The sequence below is a fragment of the Polypterus senegalus genome, chromosome 6, assembly GCF_016835505.1.
Source record: "Polypterus senegalus isolate Bchr_013 chromosome 6, ASM1683550v1, whole genome shotgun sequence".
Classification (NCBI taxonomy): Eukaryota; Metazoa; Chordata; class Cladistia; order Polypteriformes; family Polypteridae; genus Polypterus; species Polypterus senegalus.
Genome location: NC_053159.1, coordinates 30,600,542 through 30,623,741, shown reverse-complemented (window position 1 = coordinate 30,623,741; position 23,200 = coordinate 30,600,542). Strand labels below are relative to the sequence as shown.

Here is a 23,200-nt window from a genome sequence, read left to right as displayed (position 1 = left end):
CTGCCAACTGCCTGTTCCTATCAGTGGGTTATTTTTTGGCACAAATCATCTCCAGCAAAACACCTATTCGCAACTGCATCTTTCAAGAAGTATTTCTTTCTTCTTGATTTCTGAATTCCTTTCTCACCGTTTTCCGTTCCTATTCTTACAATGCTGTATGCTACGGTGGGCATCGGCTAGTAGTGTATATTAGATTGCTGGGTGTGTGTACACGTTATATAGCCAAAACATTGTGCAACATTTTTTTTCTTTTTAGTGTGGAAATAACCTTTAATTTTTTTAAATTAGGTGCATGCTGACACAGCCCTACACTAACTCCATATTTTATATGTTGCATATCTCTCTCTCTCTTCTATGGACAGGCACTGGTCCGGTGACAGATGGTTGGAAAACACTGCCATAGACGACTATTAGGCTACTGAGTGAACACCACAGTTTCTCTTTTACAGGCAAATGACCATAATGATTAATGTTATTCTCATTTCCAGAAACAAAAAAACACATATAAAGGATGAAATGCCAGGACTATAGCACGGGAACATTATTTTGCAAATAAACAAAAGTGGACTTAATAAAATGGGACAAAAACCAAACTAGCTGGTCTTATTTAGCTCTACCAAATGAATACTTCTTGAGATAAATAAAATGACTTTACACACAGAGCTACTTTGCTGCTATTACATCCATCCATCCATCCATTTTCTAACCCGCTGAATCCGAATACAGAGTCACGGGGGTCTGCTGGAGCCAATCCCAGCCAACACAGGGCACAAGGCAGGGACCAATCCTGGGCAGGGTGCCAACCCACCGCAGGACACACACAAACACACCCACACACCAAGCACACACTAGGGCCAATTTTAGAATCACCAATCCACCTAACCTGCATGTCTTTGGATTGTGGGAGGAAACCGGAGTGCCCGGAGGAAATCCACGCAGACACGGGGAGAACATGCAAACTCCACGCAGGGAGGACCCGGGAAGCGAACCCGGGTCTCCTAACTGCGAGGCAGCAGCGCTACCACTGCGCCACCGTGCCGCCCGCTGCTATTACACTTAATTCTTAATACTTCTTGTCAAACGAACTTACATGATAAAGAACTAAGTGTGAACTTAAAAACTAAGATCCATAAAGAGATAAAGTCAGTATTCTGACATACACTACTGCTTTCCAAGACACTTTCATTTTTAAAATGAAACAAGATATATTAGGCAAAAACCTTGCACAAATGATCACTACATCATGTGAAGTACTGTTCCTAATTCTGCACATCTCAAACACGAGGATGTCAAATGTATGTACTCACCGGACGGCTCTGAGGCTGTGCGTTCATTGTCTGTGGAGGAGCAGCATACACCAGGGGTCCAGTTGCAGCATTCTGAGCAGGCGTGTATGGCGACTGAAAACATGGAGAAAAAGACAGAGGCATTTGAAAGAGGATGCTAAAATCCTTCAAATGTTTCTCATTATTGAAATGACCTGACAATTACTCAGTTTTTCTGAATGTGACATAAGGTCTATACTACAATGTCAAATGCATCACAGTTATAAGTCTTAAGTTATAAGAAGCATACAAAAAGACACGGCTAATTGAGAAAACACTTTGTTTACAGAGGCCTCATGGTAGACTCAACACAAGTGAAAAGAAGAGAGTATTAATCAGTTTTTCAGAGTAAGAGACAGGGACAGCCTAATTCCTGGCAAATAACAGAACAGCACAAAAATGATACAAAAGATACATGCAGCCCAATTACAATTTGTACAATTTGTTCTTTATGTTAAACCAAGCTATTGCTCGTTCCCAGGCTTTCTGACTACATATTTTGGTGCTGTGAGATGAATATGTAATATATCCAGAACTCAAGCTTAAAAAAGGGCAGCAAAATGTAAAGGAAAATTCTGAAGCCCATTTTTTACTTAAGGACTTTTTGGTTATGCTTTAATATGCACACTTCTGCATATATTTAAACAAAGTAATATCTATTATCAAGCACATAGCCAAATAAATTTCAAAAATGCTTGACATTTAAATAGTTTTAAACCAATGTACATACATACTGTACATATTTTCAAGACCACTTTATTTTGTAATAGGTTGGCATTATTAAAGAATTTAAAACTAACAATAGCATCTTAAATCATGCATAACAGCTTCATGGGGGAATCTCATTAGAATATTTTGAAATGTATTTGCAACTTTGTCTTTAATTTAAATATAAAAGTACCAATAGAAACAAATGTGAGGCAGAAAACGAGCAACTATTAGTTAGAAATTAAAAGAAAAAGGGATAAAAAATTAGCAACAAAGTTCAAAGAAAAAAACAAAAAAAACAGAACAGATGAGGAAGCAAATGTAAAGTATTAATCGTTTGTGAGAATACTACATAAAGAAAAAAGTACTCTCACCAAGATGCTTGTAAGCATGTTATCAAAAGTATGAGCTTTAGTGACTATAGTCTTTTTCGTTTGGGTAAACTGTATAAATACCAAATATTTTCCAAGATTTTTGAACTATTACAAGAAATTACATTTTTTGCTAAGGTTTTCATTCATTTACAGCTGAGCTATACGGCTCAGATTTGTATTCCTAATATTTAATAAAAAGTAACCAGTGACAATAGGCCATATTTAAATACACAAGAAATTATAAAGATAAACCAAAAAATGCACAGAAAATATCTGATAAAAGGTTGTAACAAGACAACTGTACTGTATTACATACAAAAATAATTTAAAAAAGGATTTAACTTCTAAACACTTCTTAAAGAAGGTTAGAGTGGTAAGATATCATCATGCAGACTAATCTTTATGTGCTCAATTTTGAACATTAAATTACACTTTGTGAATCTATTTTGGAAAATTACCTTAAGAGAATAATTTTAAATCAAATTCACGGAAAAAGCTGTGGTAACATTAAAAAACATACCAGAGGTTGAGAAGGTCTGAATTAAGGACAGACATGAATACATAAAACAAATCAAAAATGTGCTGAAATGTAGTCTACAAGCTGATGCTCACACCACTGATGTTCTGTACTAACCTCTGACACATACCAGCAACGTCATCGACAGTATCTTTGGAGTTGGCTAACTAGTAAAATCAGCTCAGTATGATTAAAGAACAAGAAAGCCAGGCCAGTAAACTTGCATAACCAAAACAGGCCACTCTGCAAAATGGTTACTTTACTATTGTACTGCAATTCTAATATATTTGGCAAAATAAACATCTATATATTTGTATTAAACATCAATATTATTTTTTTCGTAAATTTACATTTTTTGGTTAGAGAAAACAAAAGTTGAACAATCCTATAAAGTCACAAACATTCTAATCCTATTGAAGAACCATATTTTATTTTTTTAAAAAAAGGGAAGATGTGCTTACAGAGAGGCTTTCCAAACTAAAGTAAAACACATGGTTCTTAATATGTGAAACGCCTTTCGAAGTAGAAGATATAACATCAAATATGTATAACATTACATTAATATTTAAAATGTTACATTTATTAGTAAATAACTGTAAAATTTCATTTTGACATTCACATAATGTCAATGGGATGCACAAAATTAATTAAGGGCAGGAGGATGAAGAATAGAAATTTGCCTTCAAAAAGTATTTTCTCCAATACACATTTTCATGTTAGTCTACATATAAAAATAAATATTTTATGTGCATCTGCAATGAAATTCTTTTGAAATCAGTTATTTTTAAATACTACCCTTTACTCTTATAAAGATTATTACAAAATTTCAACTTCCTACAGCCTTGGACCCACTGCTAACTACATGAGGTCATCTGCAAAATCGCATGGCTTCAAGGCTAATGGACATTGTAAGGGGCAAAGACTGCTGCTAGTCAGTATGACTTATAAAACCAACCACAATAATTCAGACTGAAGAGATGTTTTTGACAAGTCATTTAAATTGACATAACATGTAACAATGTATTGTATTCATTTGACACTGTGACAGGCTCTTCTAGAGATCTCCAAGCTCACCATACTTTACCAAAAGTACATATCATATATTCACTCCTTTTGAAATTTGACTACTTGGGTTCAGTTTTTCCATGTTTGCCAAGCACCATATAGTACAATGCTGTTTAAGATTTACATTAAATTTTAAAAGCACTGTAGGTATTCAATTTTTTTTCTCTTTGATTTACTTGAACTGGTACAAAATATCTGTATATGTGGCAAATCTATATGCCAAACTTCAGGAACATCCTTCAAAAAAATGTCAATAACTGTATTTTACTAAAAAAAACATGTTCACTTCTACAATTTAGCTATAATGCAAAAATCTAAGGAATAATATTACAAATACAAAGAATCATTTCCTGGTGAACTATACTGTCTGCACTACTTGATTACTGTTGTTGCTTTGAACACAACATGCAGATATCTGTTGATCTAAACTAGAAAGTGCATCTGTGGAGTGGTTGGGTCTGTAACTTTCAATATTCACCAAAAATGACAAACTTATATAGCAAATAACCAGTTTAAAAGGCAAAATTCAACTGCATATTGAGATTTTCCAGGTAAGGAAGGCTTTGAGGTAATCATGGCGGTGGAGAGTGGTGACATGCTACAAGAATTTCACTTTACTCTATACACGTGACAATAAGGGCTCTATAAACCCTATAGAGGTACACTGAAGGTCTGATGTTAATCAGTAACTTCTGCAGAGCAAAATGTCATAAGCAAGACAATTAAGTGTTCACCTTTCAATCTTGTGCACCACCCTTCACATGATAAATTATAAAAAAACATATCTCTCTTAAAATGTCTTGTATGTTAATTGCCCAATGTAATTTTTAGTGTTGGCCGAGAACACTTTCTAATACTTACTTCTGGAAAACAGAGTAAAAGATAAATGGGAAAGGCAAATTCCCATAATACTACGTGTTTGAATTGAAGATGTGCCTCTCCCACTCATTCATTGGTCAAGAATTCTTTCTTCAATTCAAACTAACAATATTATAGGAATGTGCCATTCTTTTTTATCTTTTTCATTGTGTTTTCTGAAAGTCCATCCATCCATCCTCTTCCGCTTATCTGAGGCAGCAGCTTGAGCAGAGATGCCCAGACTTCCCTCTTCCTGGCCACTTTTTCTAGCTCTTCCGGGGGAATCCCGAAGTGTTCCCAGGCCAGCCGGAAGACATAGTCCCTCCAGCGTGTCCTGGGTCTTACCCGGGGCCGTCTCCCGGTTGGACGTGCCCAGAACACCTCGCCAGGGAGGCATCCTGATCAGATGCCCGAGCCACCTGATCTGACTCCTGACTCCTATCAGCTGTACTCTGAGCTCCTCCCAGATGACTGAGCTTCTCACCCTTTCTTTAAGGAAAAGCCCAGACACCCTGTGGAAGAAACTCATTTCAGCTGCTTGTATTCGCGAAGCTCATGACCATAGGTGAGAGTAGGAATGTAGATCGACTGGTAAATTGAGAGCTTTGCCTTACTGCTCAGCTCCTTTTTCACCACGACAAACCGATGCAGAGCCCGCATCACTGTGGACGCCACACCGATCCGCCTGTCAATCTCACGCTCCATTCTTCCCTCACTTGTGAACAAGACCCAGAGATACTTGTACTCCTCCACTTGGGGCAGGATCTCGCTCCCAACCCTGAGAGAGCATTCCACCCTTTTCTGGCTGAGGACCATGTTCTCGGATTTGGAGGTGCGGATTCCCATCCCAGCCTCTTCACACTCAGCTGCGAACTGCTTCAGAGAGAGCTAAAGATCACGGCCTGATGAAGCAAACAGGACAACATCATCTGCAAAAAGCAGTGACCCAATCCTGAGTCCATCAAACCGGACCCCCTCAACACCCTGGCTGCGCCGAGAAAGTATTTTCTGAAAGTATTAATAGTATTTTAGCAAAGAATTTATGCATTTTGCACATTCTGAGAGTAGAAATGGATAAAAAAAACATGTGGATCATGCAATATGACATGTGTGAGGCTAGGGATCTGCACTGGCAATCGGAAGGTTGCCGGTTCGAATCCCATAAATGCCAATAGGGACTCTGCTCTGTTGGGCCCTTGAGCAAGACCATTAACCTAATATTGCTAAGCACTTTGAGTTGTGAGAAAAGCACTGTATAAATGCAAATAATTATTATTTATTATTATTACTTTTCTTTTATCCACGAATGCTTTCCACATCTATTACCATTGTCCAGATTTGGTATTTCAATCTTCAATACATACTTTCTCCATGAAGATAATGAGATAAAACATTATTTGGCCAAAATACACAGGGTAACATACCAAACATTTTGGGGAGAGTATTCATTTAATACAAATGGAATAAGGGCAATGAGCAGCTAAATACTACAATAGATCACCAAGCCATGTATATTCAATTTTCATGCAAGGCCACTAGAATTTTAATGAAATTATCCAATGGTTACTTTTAATTCTACATCTTCTATCTAGAGAAATACACTTCTACACAAAATACCATAATGAATGTCAGGGCAAATGATAACCATAGAATACTCTGTATAAATAAGTGTTTGAATATAGACAGAAAAAAAAATGGCAGGGGTTTTGAAATGTCCAAGAAGTCCATGATAATAAAATGTAAATGAAATGGAATTAACTAAACTATTCCCAAAGCAAAACATCCCATCAGAATAAACAAGTAGGCAAAAAGAACTGTGATCAGGGAAGTCAACAAAATACCCAAAAAGTATCCTGACAGAAGTACCTATTTGCATGGCTGAGACAGGACAAGCCGTCTTTAGTACAGTAATCTCTTCAGCACTAGACAATGCAAACTGAACTCTGACCTCATGGGTGAATCCATCACTGTTAGGCTTCTGTTGTTCCAGGAAAAACACCCAAGTTGTTGTTACAGGAAAAATTGTACACCTTCAAAAAGAAAGTGCATGAAACAGAAAGCAAAACCTAAGATGTGTAGAAATAAAAAAACCTTATCTTCTCATTAATAAAACACATGAAAAATTTAAATTAGGGAAACAAGTTTTTTTTGTAATCTGTTGTTGAATTGAGAAACTGTGCGCCTTTTGAGCACTACATAACTCTTATTATGTCAGAAGTTAACTTTAAGGCTGAATTACTAAAGGGGAATGACAGTCCCAGAACACAATAATAACAAAAGTCCAATGATATTACCGGTAGATTGACTAACCTGACGTACTAGGACCCTCAAACACAACAAAATTGCACATTGTAGATTCTTGAGATAAATTCAAATGTCTGGTATAAACGCAAAATGCAGAATGAATGAAAACATAACTCATCAGCTCAACAGAACCATTTAACATCACCACTTCCATGCCAAAATGGTGCAGGCAATATGATGTCAAGTAGATGCTTTCCATATGAAACGAAATGAAATGTCAATTGCCAGGAAAGAGAAGACAACGGAGAAAAGGTCAAAATGCAGGAAACCCTTTAAGGAGAATCAACTTATACCTTTTATCAGAAGTTTTGTAGATCAGCAAAAGATTAGTTGAAAAAATCCAGATGAGCAAAAATTTCAAAAAAACATACCCATTAAGATTTAATGCTAAAAGCTCTGTGAAATTATTGACACAGGAGGAATATAAACTCATTTATACTGTATTATATTTATTGCTTTTCGTTTTTGTGATTATGGATTATAGCAAATGGAAACCCAAATTTCAGTATCTCAGAAAATTAGAATACTGTGAAAGAGTTCAACATTATAGACTCCTGGTGTCATACTCCACTCAGCTAATTAACCCAAAACACCTGCAAAGGCATCCTGGGCTTTCAATTCTCTCTCAAGTCTGATTCAGTGACTTGACAGTTGTCCAGAAGACAGTCATTGACACCCTCCACAAGGAGGATAAACCATAAAAGGTCATTGCTAAAGAAGCTGGCTGTTCACAGAGTGTTGTCTCCAAACATATTAAAGAAAAGTCGAGTGGAAGGGAAAAATGTGGCAGAAAGAGGTGCACAAGCAACAGGGATAACCGCAGACTGCGGCTGGAGTTGGTGCTTCAACAGCTACCACACGCAGACGTATCCAGGACAAGGGCTACAACTGTTGCATTCCTTGTGTCAAGCCACTCCTGAATCAGAGACAATGTCAGAAGCGTCTTACCTGGGTTAAGGAGAAAATGGACTGGACTGTTGCTCAGTGGTCCAGAGTCCTCTTTTCAGATTAAAGTAAATTTTGCATTTCATTTGGAAATCAAGGTCCCACAGTCTGGAGGAAGAGTGAAGAGGCACAGAATCCAAGTCACTTGAGGTTCAGTGTGATGTTTCCACAGTCAATAATGATTTGGGGAGCCATGTCATCTGCTGGTGTTGGTCCACTATATTTTATCAAGTCCAAAGTCAGTGCAGCTGTCTACCAGGAAGTTTTAGAGCACTTCATGCTTTTCCCTGCTGACAAGCTTCATGGAGATACTTATTTCATTTTCCAACAGAACTTGGCACCTGCCCACACTGCCAAAAGTATTAATACCTGGTTTACCATGGTATCACTGTGTTTGATTGGCCAGCAAACTCACCTGACTTAAACCACATAGAGAATCTATGGGGTATCGTCAAGAGGAAGATGAGACACCAGACCCAACAATGCAGACAAGCTGAAGGCCGCTATCAAAGCATCCTGGGCTTCTATAACACCTCAGCAGTGCCACAGGCTGATGATCGTCTTCATGCCACGCTGCATTGATGCAGTAATTCATGCAAAAGGAGCCTCGGCCAAGTATTGTTTGCGTATATAGACATACTTTTCAGTAGGCCAACATTTCTGTATTCAAAATTATTTTTTATTGGTCTTATGCAATATTCTAATTTTCTGAGATACTGAATCTGAATTTTGGGTTTTCATTACATGTAGGCGATAATCAGCAAAATGAAAAGAAATGAAAGCTTGAAATATATCACTCTGTGTGCAATGAATATATATAATACACAAATTTCACTTTTTGAAATCGAATTACTGAAATAAATTAACTTTTCAATGATATTGTAATTCATTGAGATGCACATACTTACATATACACACATACATACATATATATTCACACACACACATCTATATATCTACTGTATATCTATATATATATCTATCTATCTATATCTATATCTATCTATCTCTATCTCTATCTCTATCTCTATCTCTATATATCTATGTTAAGTAGGGATCCAACACTAGGTAACATGAAGAAATTGAAGTTAAAATGGGCCAGTACTACGGGGTGGTCCAGATCTAATTACGCAATTATGAAAAGGCGAACACATTACACCCGCTGCTCGACTGATAACCGTCTCCCCGCCATTTTGGAATTCAGGGGAGGTGCTGCCATCTATCAGCAACAAAAATAATTTTTTATGAATTCTCTATGTAATAAACTTAACTTATAGCGTAATGGAAACTGCATAATTAGATCTGGACCACCCTATACTATGTTACATTAGACACCATGTTGAGTTTGTGCCTTGAAGAGTAAATGAGTGCACAAATGAAGGACTACATCATAGGTAGATCCCCTTATTAATTTAACCACTCAGTGCTATTTAGCATAAATGGATGCATGCCAGAAATTTTAAATAAATAGTAATGGATCTTTTCTTTACAAAAACATTTTCAATACCTTAAAAAAATTAACTAAGAACAACACAAATACGGTGCAATCATTGTTTAAAATACTTTTACAAAGAAAGCATCATGGTACTAAGTACAAACTAGACTGCTTTATCTTCAAATACAAAATTCTAGCAACATGGAAAACACTTCAAAAGACATACCAAACAGTCATCCTATACCATTTTAATGCATGGACTAGTAAACTTAAGTAAACCTAGGTGTAATGAAAGAGTCTCTTTAAGCAACCTATAACCTATACAAGCCTATTGGACCCTCTTTTTTTGTTCCTACAATATACCTCAAACATATTTGTCCCATAATATACACCTTAATTAGAAGTGCTTAAGTAGTGCAAATTGATGTAAAATTTATAAATCATAGGCATTTAGCAAAAAATGCACAATGCCACTAAGGTTGACAAATTAAAAAAAAAACCCAAAACAGCACGCTTTATTCATGAGAATCAGTAGCAAAAAACTTGTAGATATTAGCATGCTGCATTCTGCTAACTAGGCAATAATAAGTAACAGCTTTAATTATAATCTCTGACAAAAGTTCATACTTGTAATAACTTTGCCTTTAGTAGGAATCAACAGTTTGTAGGTTGAAATTACTTCTAATTACGTAGCAAAAAACTCATTAATAAAAACAGTACCTGATAAGGCAACAGCCTAGTTATGCTTTGAGATGCCTTATCAAAAAAAAAAAAATCCAACAAAAATAATGACAAAAGTGTAATCCTTACATCTCCTCTCAGAATGAGAATATTAATGAGATCAAAAACCTACACAGTTATATGAAAGTAGTTAAAAATAAAGTGAATTGAGGATATACTACCTTTCTGCCTTGTGTCCAATAAACCTCAATACCAATCTCATTAGCCTACTAAAATAAGCATATACACCACTAGACCTTGCTTTACTGTGAAGAAATTGATAGGTAGGTGCTTTAAAATATACAGAAGAAAATGCACAATTAGAAAACACAGTATTTTTATACAAAAATACAAAATAAATTAAACTAACCTCCTACACCGCCATAATACAAATCTGAGTAAAGCATTACTTAGTATTATTATGAACTATTTTTATGATGCTGGGCCAAGTCACCACACTGTGGTTATAACTTAATCTAAACACACAATTCTTCACTCACTTGTATCACTTTTAATTTGATTCAGTATTACATAATTATAGCTCAGCACTTCCTGAAAACATTTTAATGGTATGACCTCCCCTTCCTATAAATGAACTGAAGATTTACTTACACATTACACATTATCACCACACCCTTTTTTAAACAATAGAACAAAACAATATTTGAAAAACAGTGCCTGTAAGTAGGTGCCAACAGTGTCATGGAAAAATCAACTGATTAATATATTCAGATGATCCAAATGAATGATAAGTGCAATCTCAACAATTTAAACTATTAGGAGAGGTGTGACTGGTGGAAAACTAGGTCTAAAATGGTGTACAACATCCCTCATTTTGCACTAAATGACTCACCACTTAAAAGGAGTGCGTGTTAAGGGGATTTTAGGTTAAATAGGTGGAATAAGAGAAGACAAGAATCAAAAGGTATGGAGCAACTGTGATGGACCAACACAGAGGCACACAAGCAGTTGATCACAGTGACACACATAGACGCACTCACCCCTCCGACTGACTCCCAGCTCTTAAGGCAGCGATATAGGTGAGCTGCAGATACTGATACCTGAGAGAGTCCTGGAGAGGAGGTGTGGCCAGGGGGTGTGGCCGCAAGGTTAGGGTGTCCTTTGGTGATTTCATGTGCTGGGTAGGCAGGGGCAGTGCCAAGCTGCCTCGGTACCTTAACCACAGAGACAGAGACAAAACATGAGCGAATGGAGATGGGGGGAATCAACATGTTCTTCTAACATCCTATGAACAATGGCAATTTCTTTTTGCTTCATCTTTTAAAGAAAAAAAAAAAAAAATCACATTTTCATATTTTTACTGGACATACACTTTCAATCAGCTTGTTTAAAAGTGAGAGCATGCAAGGGTGGTTGGGGATACATGTCTAATTGGTCTTAAAAGTGGTGCAAAATAATGTACCATCATACTGTACAGGCTAACTGAGGAAAACTACTTTTCATAAGGTAAAACAATGTTAGTAGTCTACAAATAATCAGATTTAATACAATTAGTTTGTAATGTGTATAAGAAATAATACTAATGAAACTAATATTTTATAAGAAAATTGTGAAAAAGCTTTAAGTTTATAGCAAGTTCAGTTATAATTATTTTAATAACCATTTTTCTCAAAGTCCTCACTCTGTAAGTGTGTGTATGTTTTGTATTAAAACATAAACATTTGATTTAATCTCATTTATTTTCTTTTGAGTATAATGACAAAAAAAAAAGAAAAACTTAATCTGAAACATGCTCTTTTACTCCAGGTGAGAGCCTAGCAGTAAATGGACATGGTAGTAAAAGGAATAGCATTAGAGTTAAGATACAGTCTGCCATCTAGATGAGATTCTTGTAGCAACAGAAAATTAAGACTAATTATTTTCCATCTTCAGAAAACATACTGTATACTGTACCACAAGTGACATAATGTGACTGACAGTGCTGTAAATTTAGGGGAGTAGTGCAGGGCAGCTTTCCCAATAATTTGAGTTATTCCCATATTTTAGGCATAACAAAAAGTAACTAAAAATAAACCTACTGTAGACTATACAATCTGTATAATTTCCCTTCACAAAAAAAGGCAAAAAAAACTTAACTGAAAAAGAGAAATAAAAAACACAATATTTACAAAAATGTTTAAGAGCACGTTTCACACTTACTAAAATTAAGTGTTAACATCAAATCCTTTTTTCATTCTTAAATAAGTGGCCAAGCATCTTTGTATTTTATTTGATATAATCTATGCATCTATTATTTGCAGCCCACTTAGTTCAGCACAGGTTTGCAGAAAGCCAGAATCTGTCACACAATATACTTTACTATATAATAATATACTATAATATAATTTACTGTGGAGAGATCCCTGGTATTACTAAACTTATGTTTACATTAGGTTTATTGTTTTCCAATAACTACATTCAGCATGTGGATTAACAAAATTTGTTAATTAAAGACGTTTCACAAATTGTGTTAAAAAGTGCATTAAAATATAATTATTAAACACATTTTGATCACGTACAAAATATGTATCAATTATTTGTTGACTAAATAAGTTAGTTGTCTACCTGTACTGTCTGGGTGTACCAACAAAATGATGTGTGACAACAGAGTGCTGCCAGAACGGTGTAATGACCAACAGGTGCAACAAAAACATGCAGCTAGAGAATTTAATTTAGTGGATGCTTGTAAAAACAACAACAAAAAAAAAAGGTTTGACAGCATGTCAAAGTGTTAGCAGCTTCTGCTTTTTAAGAGCCTTTAAAAGTATTTCCATCCAAAGTAAAGGTGTCCAAATTAACATTTGTTCAGCTTAATTGCTGCCTGACACTACAACAGATATTTTTTCTAATGTAACAATGAGGTGCTATAAATTGCATAGTACAGTTAACCTTTGATTCACATGATTTACTATTTTCTCAAATTTAGTGTTTTTTTTTTCTCACATTTGTATGTTTTATTAAGGCACATTTTTAAAATTAAAGAAAATACATAAAATGCATAATTTCTATAAAGTAAATAAAACAATCTTTTCAGTTACAAATTGTCAATTCATGAGAGGCTTATGTTAGAATTGATATTATATTTATATGTGTTTATTGCATATGTAGAGTTGTGGACTCGAAAAAAAGCTTCTGAAACCAAGACTGCAGAAAGCTTAAAACTTTGACTGAGATTCTGGGTTTACTATATGCCATCTTTCAAACTCTAGCATGTATCGAAAATGTAATTGCTCTGACTGTGTAGTAATTTTTAATTTACAGTCATGGATATCATAATGCACATCCTCATGTTATATAATTTATGGCAAAAGGTGCTGGCAATTTCACTTCATCTTACATACAGCGATACACTATCAATCAAAAGTTTTAGAACATCTCAGTTTTTCTTCATATGTAATCAGCTGAAATGCCATAAATGACCTAAACTAGTGAAAAGGTAAGCAGTAAACTGCCAAGAGGTTTAAATTTAAAATTTAGGTTTATCAAAAACTGAAAAAAAAAAAAAAGAAAATTTCAGAAAATGACAAATGGGCCTTCTTCAGGGAACAAATAGGTTACAACCTGTAGATGTTCTGTACCAATTAATTTAATTAAGTCTTGAAGCAAACAGTTTGCACAAGTGACCCATCTTCTGCTGATTACTGTCTTAAAGCAGAGTTGAAACAGACTGTTACTACACCCTCTGAAGTACTACTTGGACAATATTGCACTGTAGAAAGCTGTAAATTTCAGTAATAATGGCAAGAAAAAAGCAACAAAAGAAATAAGACACAACATTATTACCCTAAAGAGTATAGACTTTTCATTTGGAGAAAATGCAAAAAAAAAAAAAAAAAAGTCAAAATTCACTGAGTACAGTGTCCTACACAATTCAAAGGCAATTGGAAACTAGAAAAAACTCATAGGAAGAGATGTGGCAGACCCAAAGTCACAAACCAATCAGAAGACAAGCTCCTGAGGGTCACCAGCTTGTGTGATAGGCACCTCATAGCACAATAGCTTCAAGCTCAGTGTAACAGTGGTTGAAAAAAGCAAGTCTCAGTTTCTACTGCAAAGAGAAGACTTTGTGCTGGAGGTTTGACAGGATGAGTGGCAGGAAGAAAGCCATTCCTTAAAGGACAAAAGAAGAAATTGAGGCTTGCCTGGACCAGAAATCCCGGCTATGGAATACTGTGGGACTGGAAGAAAGAATTATGGACTGATGAATCAAAATTTGAAATCTTTGGTTCACCAAGCAGGGTGTTTGTACGTAGTGGAGTTGGTGGAAAGATGGTTCCTCAGTGTGTGACACCAATTGTCAAACATGGAGGTGAAATTGTGATGGTCTGGGACTCTTTTGCTGGAGGCAGAGTTGGTAACTTGCACAGAGTGACTGACATTCTGAGTCCCAAGTGTTACCACAGTATCTTGCTGACCAATTTCATGCAGTAAAACCAATAGGAAGACAGATATTTGGAGCAGCACTTTACTGGTTTTATATTTAGAAAGAAAGGAACTGAACTATATGTGCAGCATTTGATGCTGCCTGGACAAACTAAATTGTGCTTCAGAGAGAAGAAGTGCTCCTTGCTAGCATATAATTAAAATTAAACTTGTGTGGGAAAACATTCATCCATATGATTCTGCAGCTGCTAAAGCCATTAAAATGGCTGCAAAATGGAGCAGATTTGATATAAAATGTACACCAAAGAATAATTAGACACAGTTTGGTTTCTCTCATTTAATCCCCAGTTTCTTGGAAATGTTGATGTTACAGTAGAAAAGACACTGTGATACGTATGTCTTTGATGCATGTGTGTTCATGAAGAACACTGTCTTAGTGTATGACATGTGATTTCTACTCTAAGTAAACAAAAGTGGAACTTGGAGTCTGAAGCCGAACAGGCACTGTAAGTAAACAAAGACAACATTCTCATGTCAAAAGTGCATGTCTAGATTCCTTTTGCAATGATTTACACTCCGTTAGTAGATTTTAAATTGCTGTGCATGAGATGAAAACAAATAAGAGTATCAGTGGGAACAGTGTTTTTTTATTTATTTTTTTTTTATTTAAAAAAAAAAAAAAAAAAAAAACAGTCCAGTGAACAGCATTAATGTGCACACAACACGTTTTATCATCTGCAACACTTTAATTATATTTGCAGTCAAGGCACTAGTGTAGTGTGTTCTTTTTATTAACATGTTCACAACTAACAGAGATGTCAAGCTGGAGTTTTAGTCCTGCTTATTAAAGAACTTGAGACTCAAGTTAAAAGACTTTACTAGCAGAGCAAAATTTGATAATGTTCTCCTCTTTTTTTTTGTTTTCATCTGCACATTTGTCATGCCACTTGCTCCAAGATTTTTAAATGCACATTTGCATAAATTCAAACAATATTTTAAACAAAATCAAGTGCTGATTTAAAACTATCTATATATATATATATATATAATTCACTAAGGCAAGACAACCATGGAAAGCACGCCGGAAGGGGCGTGGATTCACTAAGCCGCCGCCAAGTGAGACACCTATGGCGCACGAAGGAAGGAGCCACGCCCACCTACTCCAAGATCATTGGATACGACGACAACTCGCAGGGCTATGCCCCAACTCGGACGCGACGACACAGAAAAAATGGCGTCATTTATATTCGTCTGTCGTAGAGGCCACATGCAGTGCAGGTCAGGTTAATGTCATGTACATGTCATGCACCTCTGAGCTACGTTGACTGTTCATAGAGGCATGTTTCTTGCGGAGGTTATTCGCCATATGCAGCGTGTGAAACGGTTTGCGAGGGGTATCACATGGAAAAAGCAGCCAAAATCACACAGAGCAATGAAACGTCTACGTCAGTCACAGGTGCATCTGGACTGTGTAAAGACGACGACTCAAGTGACGAGGTGGAGGTGGGCACATGAGCGGGTAGTGCATACTGAACGAGAAATCAGCAAACTAGCATGACGGACGGAGCTGAATGGACGTCCTTCTCCTCTCCTCCCGTTCCACACTCCGCGCCGTGCACCCCCATCCCTCCGTCTGGCAGGAGAAGGTGCGAGGGCGGTCAACCAGTTTTCAGTCACGGACAATTGTGTGTTGGTTCGTTCCGTGCATTGTTACAATGTTGCTTTTCTTGCTGATTTATCACATTACCGATTTTTCAAATGTTAATTTTCTCCCTGTGCTTAAAAATCATTAAAAAACCGGCCTGATTATGCGGCGTATGGTACCCCATGGGTTGGCTCGTACTATAGAAACACTTATTGACTATCTTTGAGTATTTACTGTATATATTAAAAACACAGTTATTTTCACAATGCACATCCCTCCATTATAAAAAAAAAAAAACTTGCGACGAGACTTTTTCTCGGGGATGAGACGTGATCTTTAGAAGAGAGACACCGAGACACTTTCACTTGAAGTCACGTCATACTTACAACCCTCAGACGCAAGTCCCGTGCTACACAGGCAGAACAGGTTAGAGATAATGGAAGTAGGAACATTTGAAAGTCTCAAAAAATGAGAGTAAAGATCGCATTAGCGCAAACAAACTGAAAATATTACTCGGGTATAGAACGGAACAACAAAAAGAGATTGAATATTCAGGTGCTGTGCGGTCTGTTAAACATTCTAAGCTCCGCACGAAATGCAGATCACAAGGGACGTAGCAGCAGCAAGCCAACAGCTTCTCGACCAAAGAGGAGGTGAAAAAAGCACCTGTTACTTGTTTCCATTGTTTCACCATTTAAGAGGGGTTTCGGAGGAGCAGTCGTGTCTCTTTGAGGTGCACTCACCCCCCCCTTTTCACAACAGCACCTACCACTGGTGGTAGTAATTAGAGAAGGGTAGGTGAGCGAATTGCAGATCATGCGTGTGTGAGCAGCTGCTCGAGCAAAGAGGAGTTAAAAAAAAAAAGTATCTATTTCCCATTGTATCACCGTTTAAGAGGGGTTTCAGAGAAGCAGCTGCTGGCAGGGAGCGAAGCCCCATAATTTTTTAAAATAAAAAAAGTGGGGCTACAACTCTCCACACCTGTACGGCTTTTTGACTTTTATTATTATTGGGATTTTTATCCAATTCAACCAGATATATCAGGCACGTAAAGTAAGCATAAAAAAAAGCAGATTCAGATGACAGAATACGACACAAGCGAGTTTTAAAAGTGACGCTGAGCTTTTTTCTTCCTTATTTACTTAAGTTTCAAACCAACATGTTCTGTTCTATCCCACTCTGTTTGGCAGTGTACTATAATAGGGATATTATTGTACACACTTTCTAACTGTAATCAGTACACAGTAGATAAATGGTCTTGTCAGAGTGCTACATACTCAAATACATTATTATTTTTGTATCATTTGCAAATATAAATAGAAAAGCACAATTCTTTCTTACAGTCTACTTTGAGGATGAGTTTGACTGCAGTGTCCGGAAAATGACACAACATATTCAAATGTGGGAATGTTTAAGTACGAACAGAGACCCTATAAAGGTTGGAATAGGAACATGCTATGTCAATATCGTTAAGCCCTCAGTAGAAAGACTTGACACATGTTAATGATACCCTCCATTGAGAGGTATTTAAGCTCAGTCAGTCAATCAATCCATAGTAAGAGAGACCTCTCTATCAATGGAGCAATCAAAAGATCACTCGCAATTCAGAAAAAGATTCCAACAGATTTAGTCAATGCATGAATTTAGAGATGGTAAACATTATTTATGACCCTGACCAATGGATATAAAATCATTTGTTGACACAATCAATGACAATATTCAAAAGTCATTAGCCAAAGATTGCAGAAAATTAATAATATATGGTATTGTGGACAAATAACTCTATATGTGGCTCAATCACCCAGATGCTTTGTTCTACAAAGAGATGATCTAACAATCTTGCAGTATAAGAATTAAAAACCCCAAACAAAAAGTGACATTTCTTTTATTACCACCTCCAACACCAGATTTGTTATACATCAGTGCTATACATGACTATAATTACAAGTCTTTTTCACAAGAAAATGAAGATATTTTGCATCAGTGTTAATTTACTGTGAAACTACATTTCTCTTTTTGGGTATGTTCTAGAATCATACTTTTTACAAGACAAGGACAACTACCAACGCTGCATCACTACACATATAAAAAAACAAAACATCTGGTCATGTTTGTCTGTCAGAAATGATTGTTTGAAACACTTGCTCTTCCAATGAGGATAGCCAAGGTAAAGAGCTTACTACGTCTTCAAAGAAATCCCTGCCACATCAATTAAAGACTAAGTTAAAGACTAAAAGTGATATGCTATAACCCACTGCAAGCAGAAGCAGAGATCTATGAAACAAAAATTTTGGATGTTCATAATGCTCTAGAATATAAAGAGACCTGATTAGTATACCTCATGTCCAAAGCTGGTTGTTCAGCAGGCATGGTTAAAAACAAAGACTCTTATTACTCATTTTACTCAACAAAACAAATCGTCCAACAGTTTCTCTCTCCCCAGCAAGTCATTACAACACAGTGCAAGAAATGTTTAAATGCAAATATTGCAGAGGATAGCTTTAAAATCAAGAGAGCTGAGGGATAACTGTTAGACTGGAAGTGGGTATGAAAGATGACAAGATACACATTCCAAGGTGAAGAATGACCACAATGGAATTTAAAATGTGCTCACTGTGATGATTCAAAAAACTATATTATAATGATGGCCATTTAACTACTGGAACATATGATGGCTGCTACAAATAAAATGTTTGTTGGTCTAGAAACCAAAGATAAGAAACCTGGGTACCACTAACTAATAAACAGGATCAGGATATGTGGCAGAATTTGAGAATTTTAGGGGGTCCAAGATGGAAAAGAATTTAAAGGTAAATATACTCAAGCCAGTATTCTACTCTAAAATTGTGTCACTGCATAAACATTTTTTAAGAGGTCACTGCATACCCTGCAATCTTTCCGATGGGGCCTTTATTGTTAAATTTGTAAAATTTCAGATCAAAGACAAGAGAGACTCTAAATAAAACAATCAGGCCTACATATTTTCATACTCTTTCTCAATGGTGGTTCAAAAAAAAAAAGCTGTGTATAAACAGTGTGAAGCAGAGCGTGACAGATATTTTTTAATGTCTGGTCTAACCAAATATGTTGAAAGTGGTGGTTAGAGGTTTTGTATACACATGTCATATATGAAATGAGGATACTTTAAAAAAATTCACATGAAAAATATATTTATACCTGAAAATGACAGATAAGGAAAGAAAAGAAGGAAGATAACATATGCATGTTTGCATGTCACTGTCACTCTTATTTTACTTGAAATATTGTCTTCTGCCTTCTCCAATTGTGTTATTTCATTTTTGTTCTATTTTAATTTTATTTTCTTAACTTTTACTTTTAATAGATGAACAAATATTAACTATACGACTGCTAAGTATTTTGATATGAATTAAATAACTTGACAAATATTAGCAATGGCTTCCATGTACTAATATCTCAGTATTATTATTAAGAGGGCTTATGTCACTTACTAAATTGTACAAGCAATTAATATTCCTTAATATGACATGTATTTTAATAATTTGGTTAGGTCTAGTTTCCTTATCTAACGTGGGGCCTTCAGTTTTTCTGATGTACTATGCATGATGGCATGCCAAAGGACAGTAACTAGTGTTTGCTGTTGACCTTGCTTACGGCAGCAAACTACTGGGGCAAGACTCATTCATTTTGCGTAATGTATGGACATCTCTTTTGGAAAATCACTGGTTGTAGGACTCTGCATCTGCAATTTTTTTGTTCTTTGTTTTGCTTTATACATTTTTTTTTTGTTAGTTTTCACATATTCCTTGGAGTCAGAGCGTATGGGTCAGCCATTATACAACATCCCTGGAGCAACTGCAGGTTAAGGGCCTTGCTCAAGGGCCTAGCAGAGTAGGATCTCTTTTGGCAGTAACAGGGATTTGAACCTGCAACCTTCCGGATACCAGAGCAGATCCTTAGCCTCAGGAGATACCACTCTGCCCTAAACACTGCACTGTTGTTATCAAGGAACATGTATTCTAAAATACAACTCCTCAATAATGCAAATAAATTATTGCATTTTGTAAGTTGGAATATTACAAGATCTCAATTATGAACTCAAAAGATGAAGACTGGAGTTACTTTTTAGCATACACTTAAAGTTAAAAACAGCCGGGCTGCAGAAGAGCAATTTAAATATTAAATTACCAATGTATGATCAAATATTGAGTTAGATGGTGTGGAGGACTGCCGGCTTCGTGCTCCGGCCCTCACCCCCAGGCCGCCAGGAGGAGCTCTCCCGACAGCAGGATCGTGCTGGATACCTTGGGGGTCACCAGGAGTTGCTGTGGGAGGGCTTATGGGCTCTTTTGTGCCTTATGACCCGGGTTGAAGTAAAGGACTGATTGCCCTGACCCGGAAGGAATAAGGAACTGTGGACTGTTGGGACAAACACCTCCGGGTCAGGGGCTATAAAAGGGCGGTGCCTCACTCCAGACAACGAGCTGTGCTGGGGGGGAGAGGAGCAAAGTGTCTGGGAGTGGAGGAGAGAGTTTATTGTGTTTATTATTGTTAGTAGTGTTTTGTATGAGTAGTGTGGAAGGTGCTTGGTGCACTGTGGAAAAAAATAAAAAGTCTTGGACTTTTACCTCGTGTCTGGAGTTGTACCTGAGGATTCAAGGGAGCACTAGCACCCCCTACTGCCACAATGGGTATCTCTCTCAAACCACGACGAGACAACAACTACAAGGAGTTACTAATTCATAAAGCAACTTTGTTTGTAGCTATATATATAAAAAAAAAAAAAACTTCAATTTTTGGGTATGCTAGATTATGTTAGTGCTTGGGAAATGAGTGAGACTAAATAATTCCTGGGTAATTTATGTGCCAAATGGAATGAAAATTCACATAATTTCTCTATTTAATGCCTAATATGAATGCACTTGAGATTTTAACAGCAGGAGATTTTAGCTGTGTATTAAATCCAGCCATAGACAGATCATCTCCAACTGTATCCACCATGTCTAAGACGGTTTTATAATTTCATTTTTTCTCAAAAATTACAACCCGTATGACTCAGGAATGTTTCTTTCCAATATTTAAAACCATATTCTTTTTTTCAGTGCATTACACCTATTCAAAAATAGCTACTTTTTTTTAGTTAATAACAATCCACTTCCTTCACTCCAGTATTGCCATTATAAGGCCATTCCTATTTCCTCATTCTTCTTTTATCCTGGGGCTTAGAATTATAAATTGCACTAGTCTAACACACAACTTCATTTTTTAATAAAAAAAATTATTTCCACACAAACTGATAATTTTTGTCGAAAGTAATCTTTCTAGATATAGCAACTCAAAACACTTTGGTTAGCAGACTTACAGCATTTTCTGAGCAATATTCCACCCAAAAATGATATCTATTTCTTACTTTGTTGTTGTAATAGCAAGATGTAATGGCTAAATGTTGTATTGATGGTTGAGAAAAAGTTTTTATTTCATGTTTTCATGGAGAACAGAGATAAAGATTTCTGACACAATGGGTTCCAATGGGGGCCAATACTTAACTGCAGCAAATATTAAAACAGCTACGAAAAAGATCTCCGGTTACTTGTGTCACATTCCATTATGATCAGTTATCTAGCCATATGCTCACAAGATCCATAACACATGTATTTCTTGCTAAAACAATGTTAAAAACAAAAAAAAAAAAGACTTCAGGAGTAGTACACAAAAAGTTAAATGTATTCATTAAAATTCAAGCTTTTAAATTAAAACCAGGGCTCTTGAGCAGTAAATAAAGGGGGAGGCAAGTGTTCAATTGAAAAAGCTTGACTTTAAAAACCAAATGTGAACATTTTACAGGTTTGGAGGGGAGGGTTTGCAAAGAATGATATGAGCATCCTGAACCACTGATTTAACTTGCCACATTCATGTAGTAATTTTATTTACTATTTCCTGTCCAGTAACTGAAAGCTAAATACTAATTAAAATAAATACAAAAATAAAAAATCAAACCTTATTTTGTCATTGTACAAGAGACTGTAAATACTAAGATAATTCTGGAAATTTTACTCCTCTTTAAAGCTACTTTATTATCAGCAATAACAAACACACACTTTGTCAGGTTTGTGATTCCTATTGTTTTGATACTTATGTTTGTATTACTATAGGCAGGAAATAGCTAGTTAATAACAGTTGATGAAAAATGTTATGTCTTGGTCAATTCAAACTTCACAAAATGATGCTTTATTATACAAACCTCTCCATGCACTTTTTTTTCCTACAATTTGTCTAAAATTTAAAACTGTAAAATTAAAGTGAATTTGAATCAGATATGAAATACTGTATTACTTATTGCATACTTAACTGTTCTGTGCTATACTTAATGTATTCTTATTAAAAAAAATGAAAAACGTTTCATTTACAATTGAAAACCGTGCAACTAATTAATAATGTAATTTACAGGATATAACATACATAGCATCTTCCTTTTGTGTACCACAAACCTGCACTTCTAAATGAATTTGCTTAAAACAAGGGTTTGTCAGAATGCACGCCAAAATACCGTTTTGCAATTAAGTACAGGTAATCTTTGATCAGCTTACGTAAGTACATTTTCGACTGCAATCAAGTACTTTGCAGGCCAAGTGACCAAAACAGACAATATAAAGCTTACTTTAACTGTTAAAAGCAGCATGCTAGAAATAATAATACAACTCTACACAGGCTTACATCACACGTTTATTAATTTGACAATTTGTAATCTCCTAAATTGGCATCTAAGGTTAATCAAATCATCTTTAGTGCACTTGGTTTTTCCTAAGGCACGTTACTGATTTCCAAAGAAAAGGCATTCAGGAAGAGCCTGTGAAGGACTGATTTCATCTCACAACTGCTGCTTTACTGCGGTTCCTATGTTAGTAATAAGAAAGTAACTGTGGTATACAAGGAACAAGAAAA

At 36.0% G+C, this 23,200-nt stretch overlaps 1 protein-coding gene across 13 annotated transcripts in view; it reads right to left on the bottom strand.

The window, feature by feature from the left end:
* LOC120530915 (eukaryotic translation initiation factor 4 gamma 3-like) overlaps window positions 1-23,200 on the bottom strand; it is a 206,790-nt gene that overhangs the window by 132,253 nt on the left and 51,337 nt on the right. For 9 of the 13 annotated variants that reach the window (XM_039755722.1, XM_039755723.1, XM_039755714.1 and 6 more), the window contains exons 3-4: window positions 11,253-11,426; window positions 1,308-1,400 (exon numbers count right to left, since the gene is read on the bottom strand). The exons of 1 other annotated variant lie outside the window; for it this stretch is intronic. In XM_039755722.1, the coding sequence (XP_039611656.1) occupies window positions 1,308-1,400; window positions 11,253-11,426 (267 nt within the window). The remainder of the gene's footprint in view (window positions 1-1,307; window positions 1,401-11,252; window positions 11,427-23,200) is intronic. 3 more of the 13 variants (XM_039755724.1, XM_039755726.1, XM_039755721.1) reach the window with 2 other exon arrangements.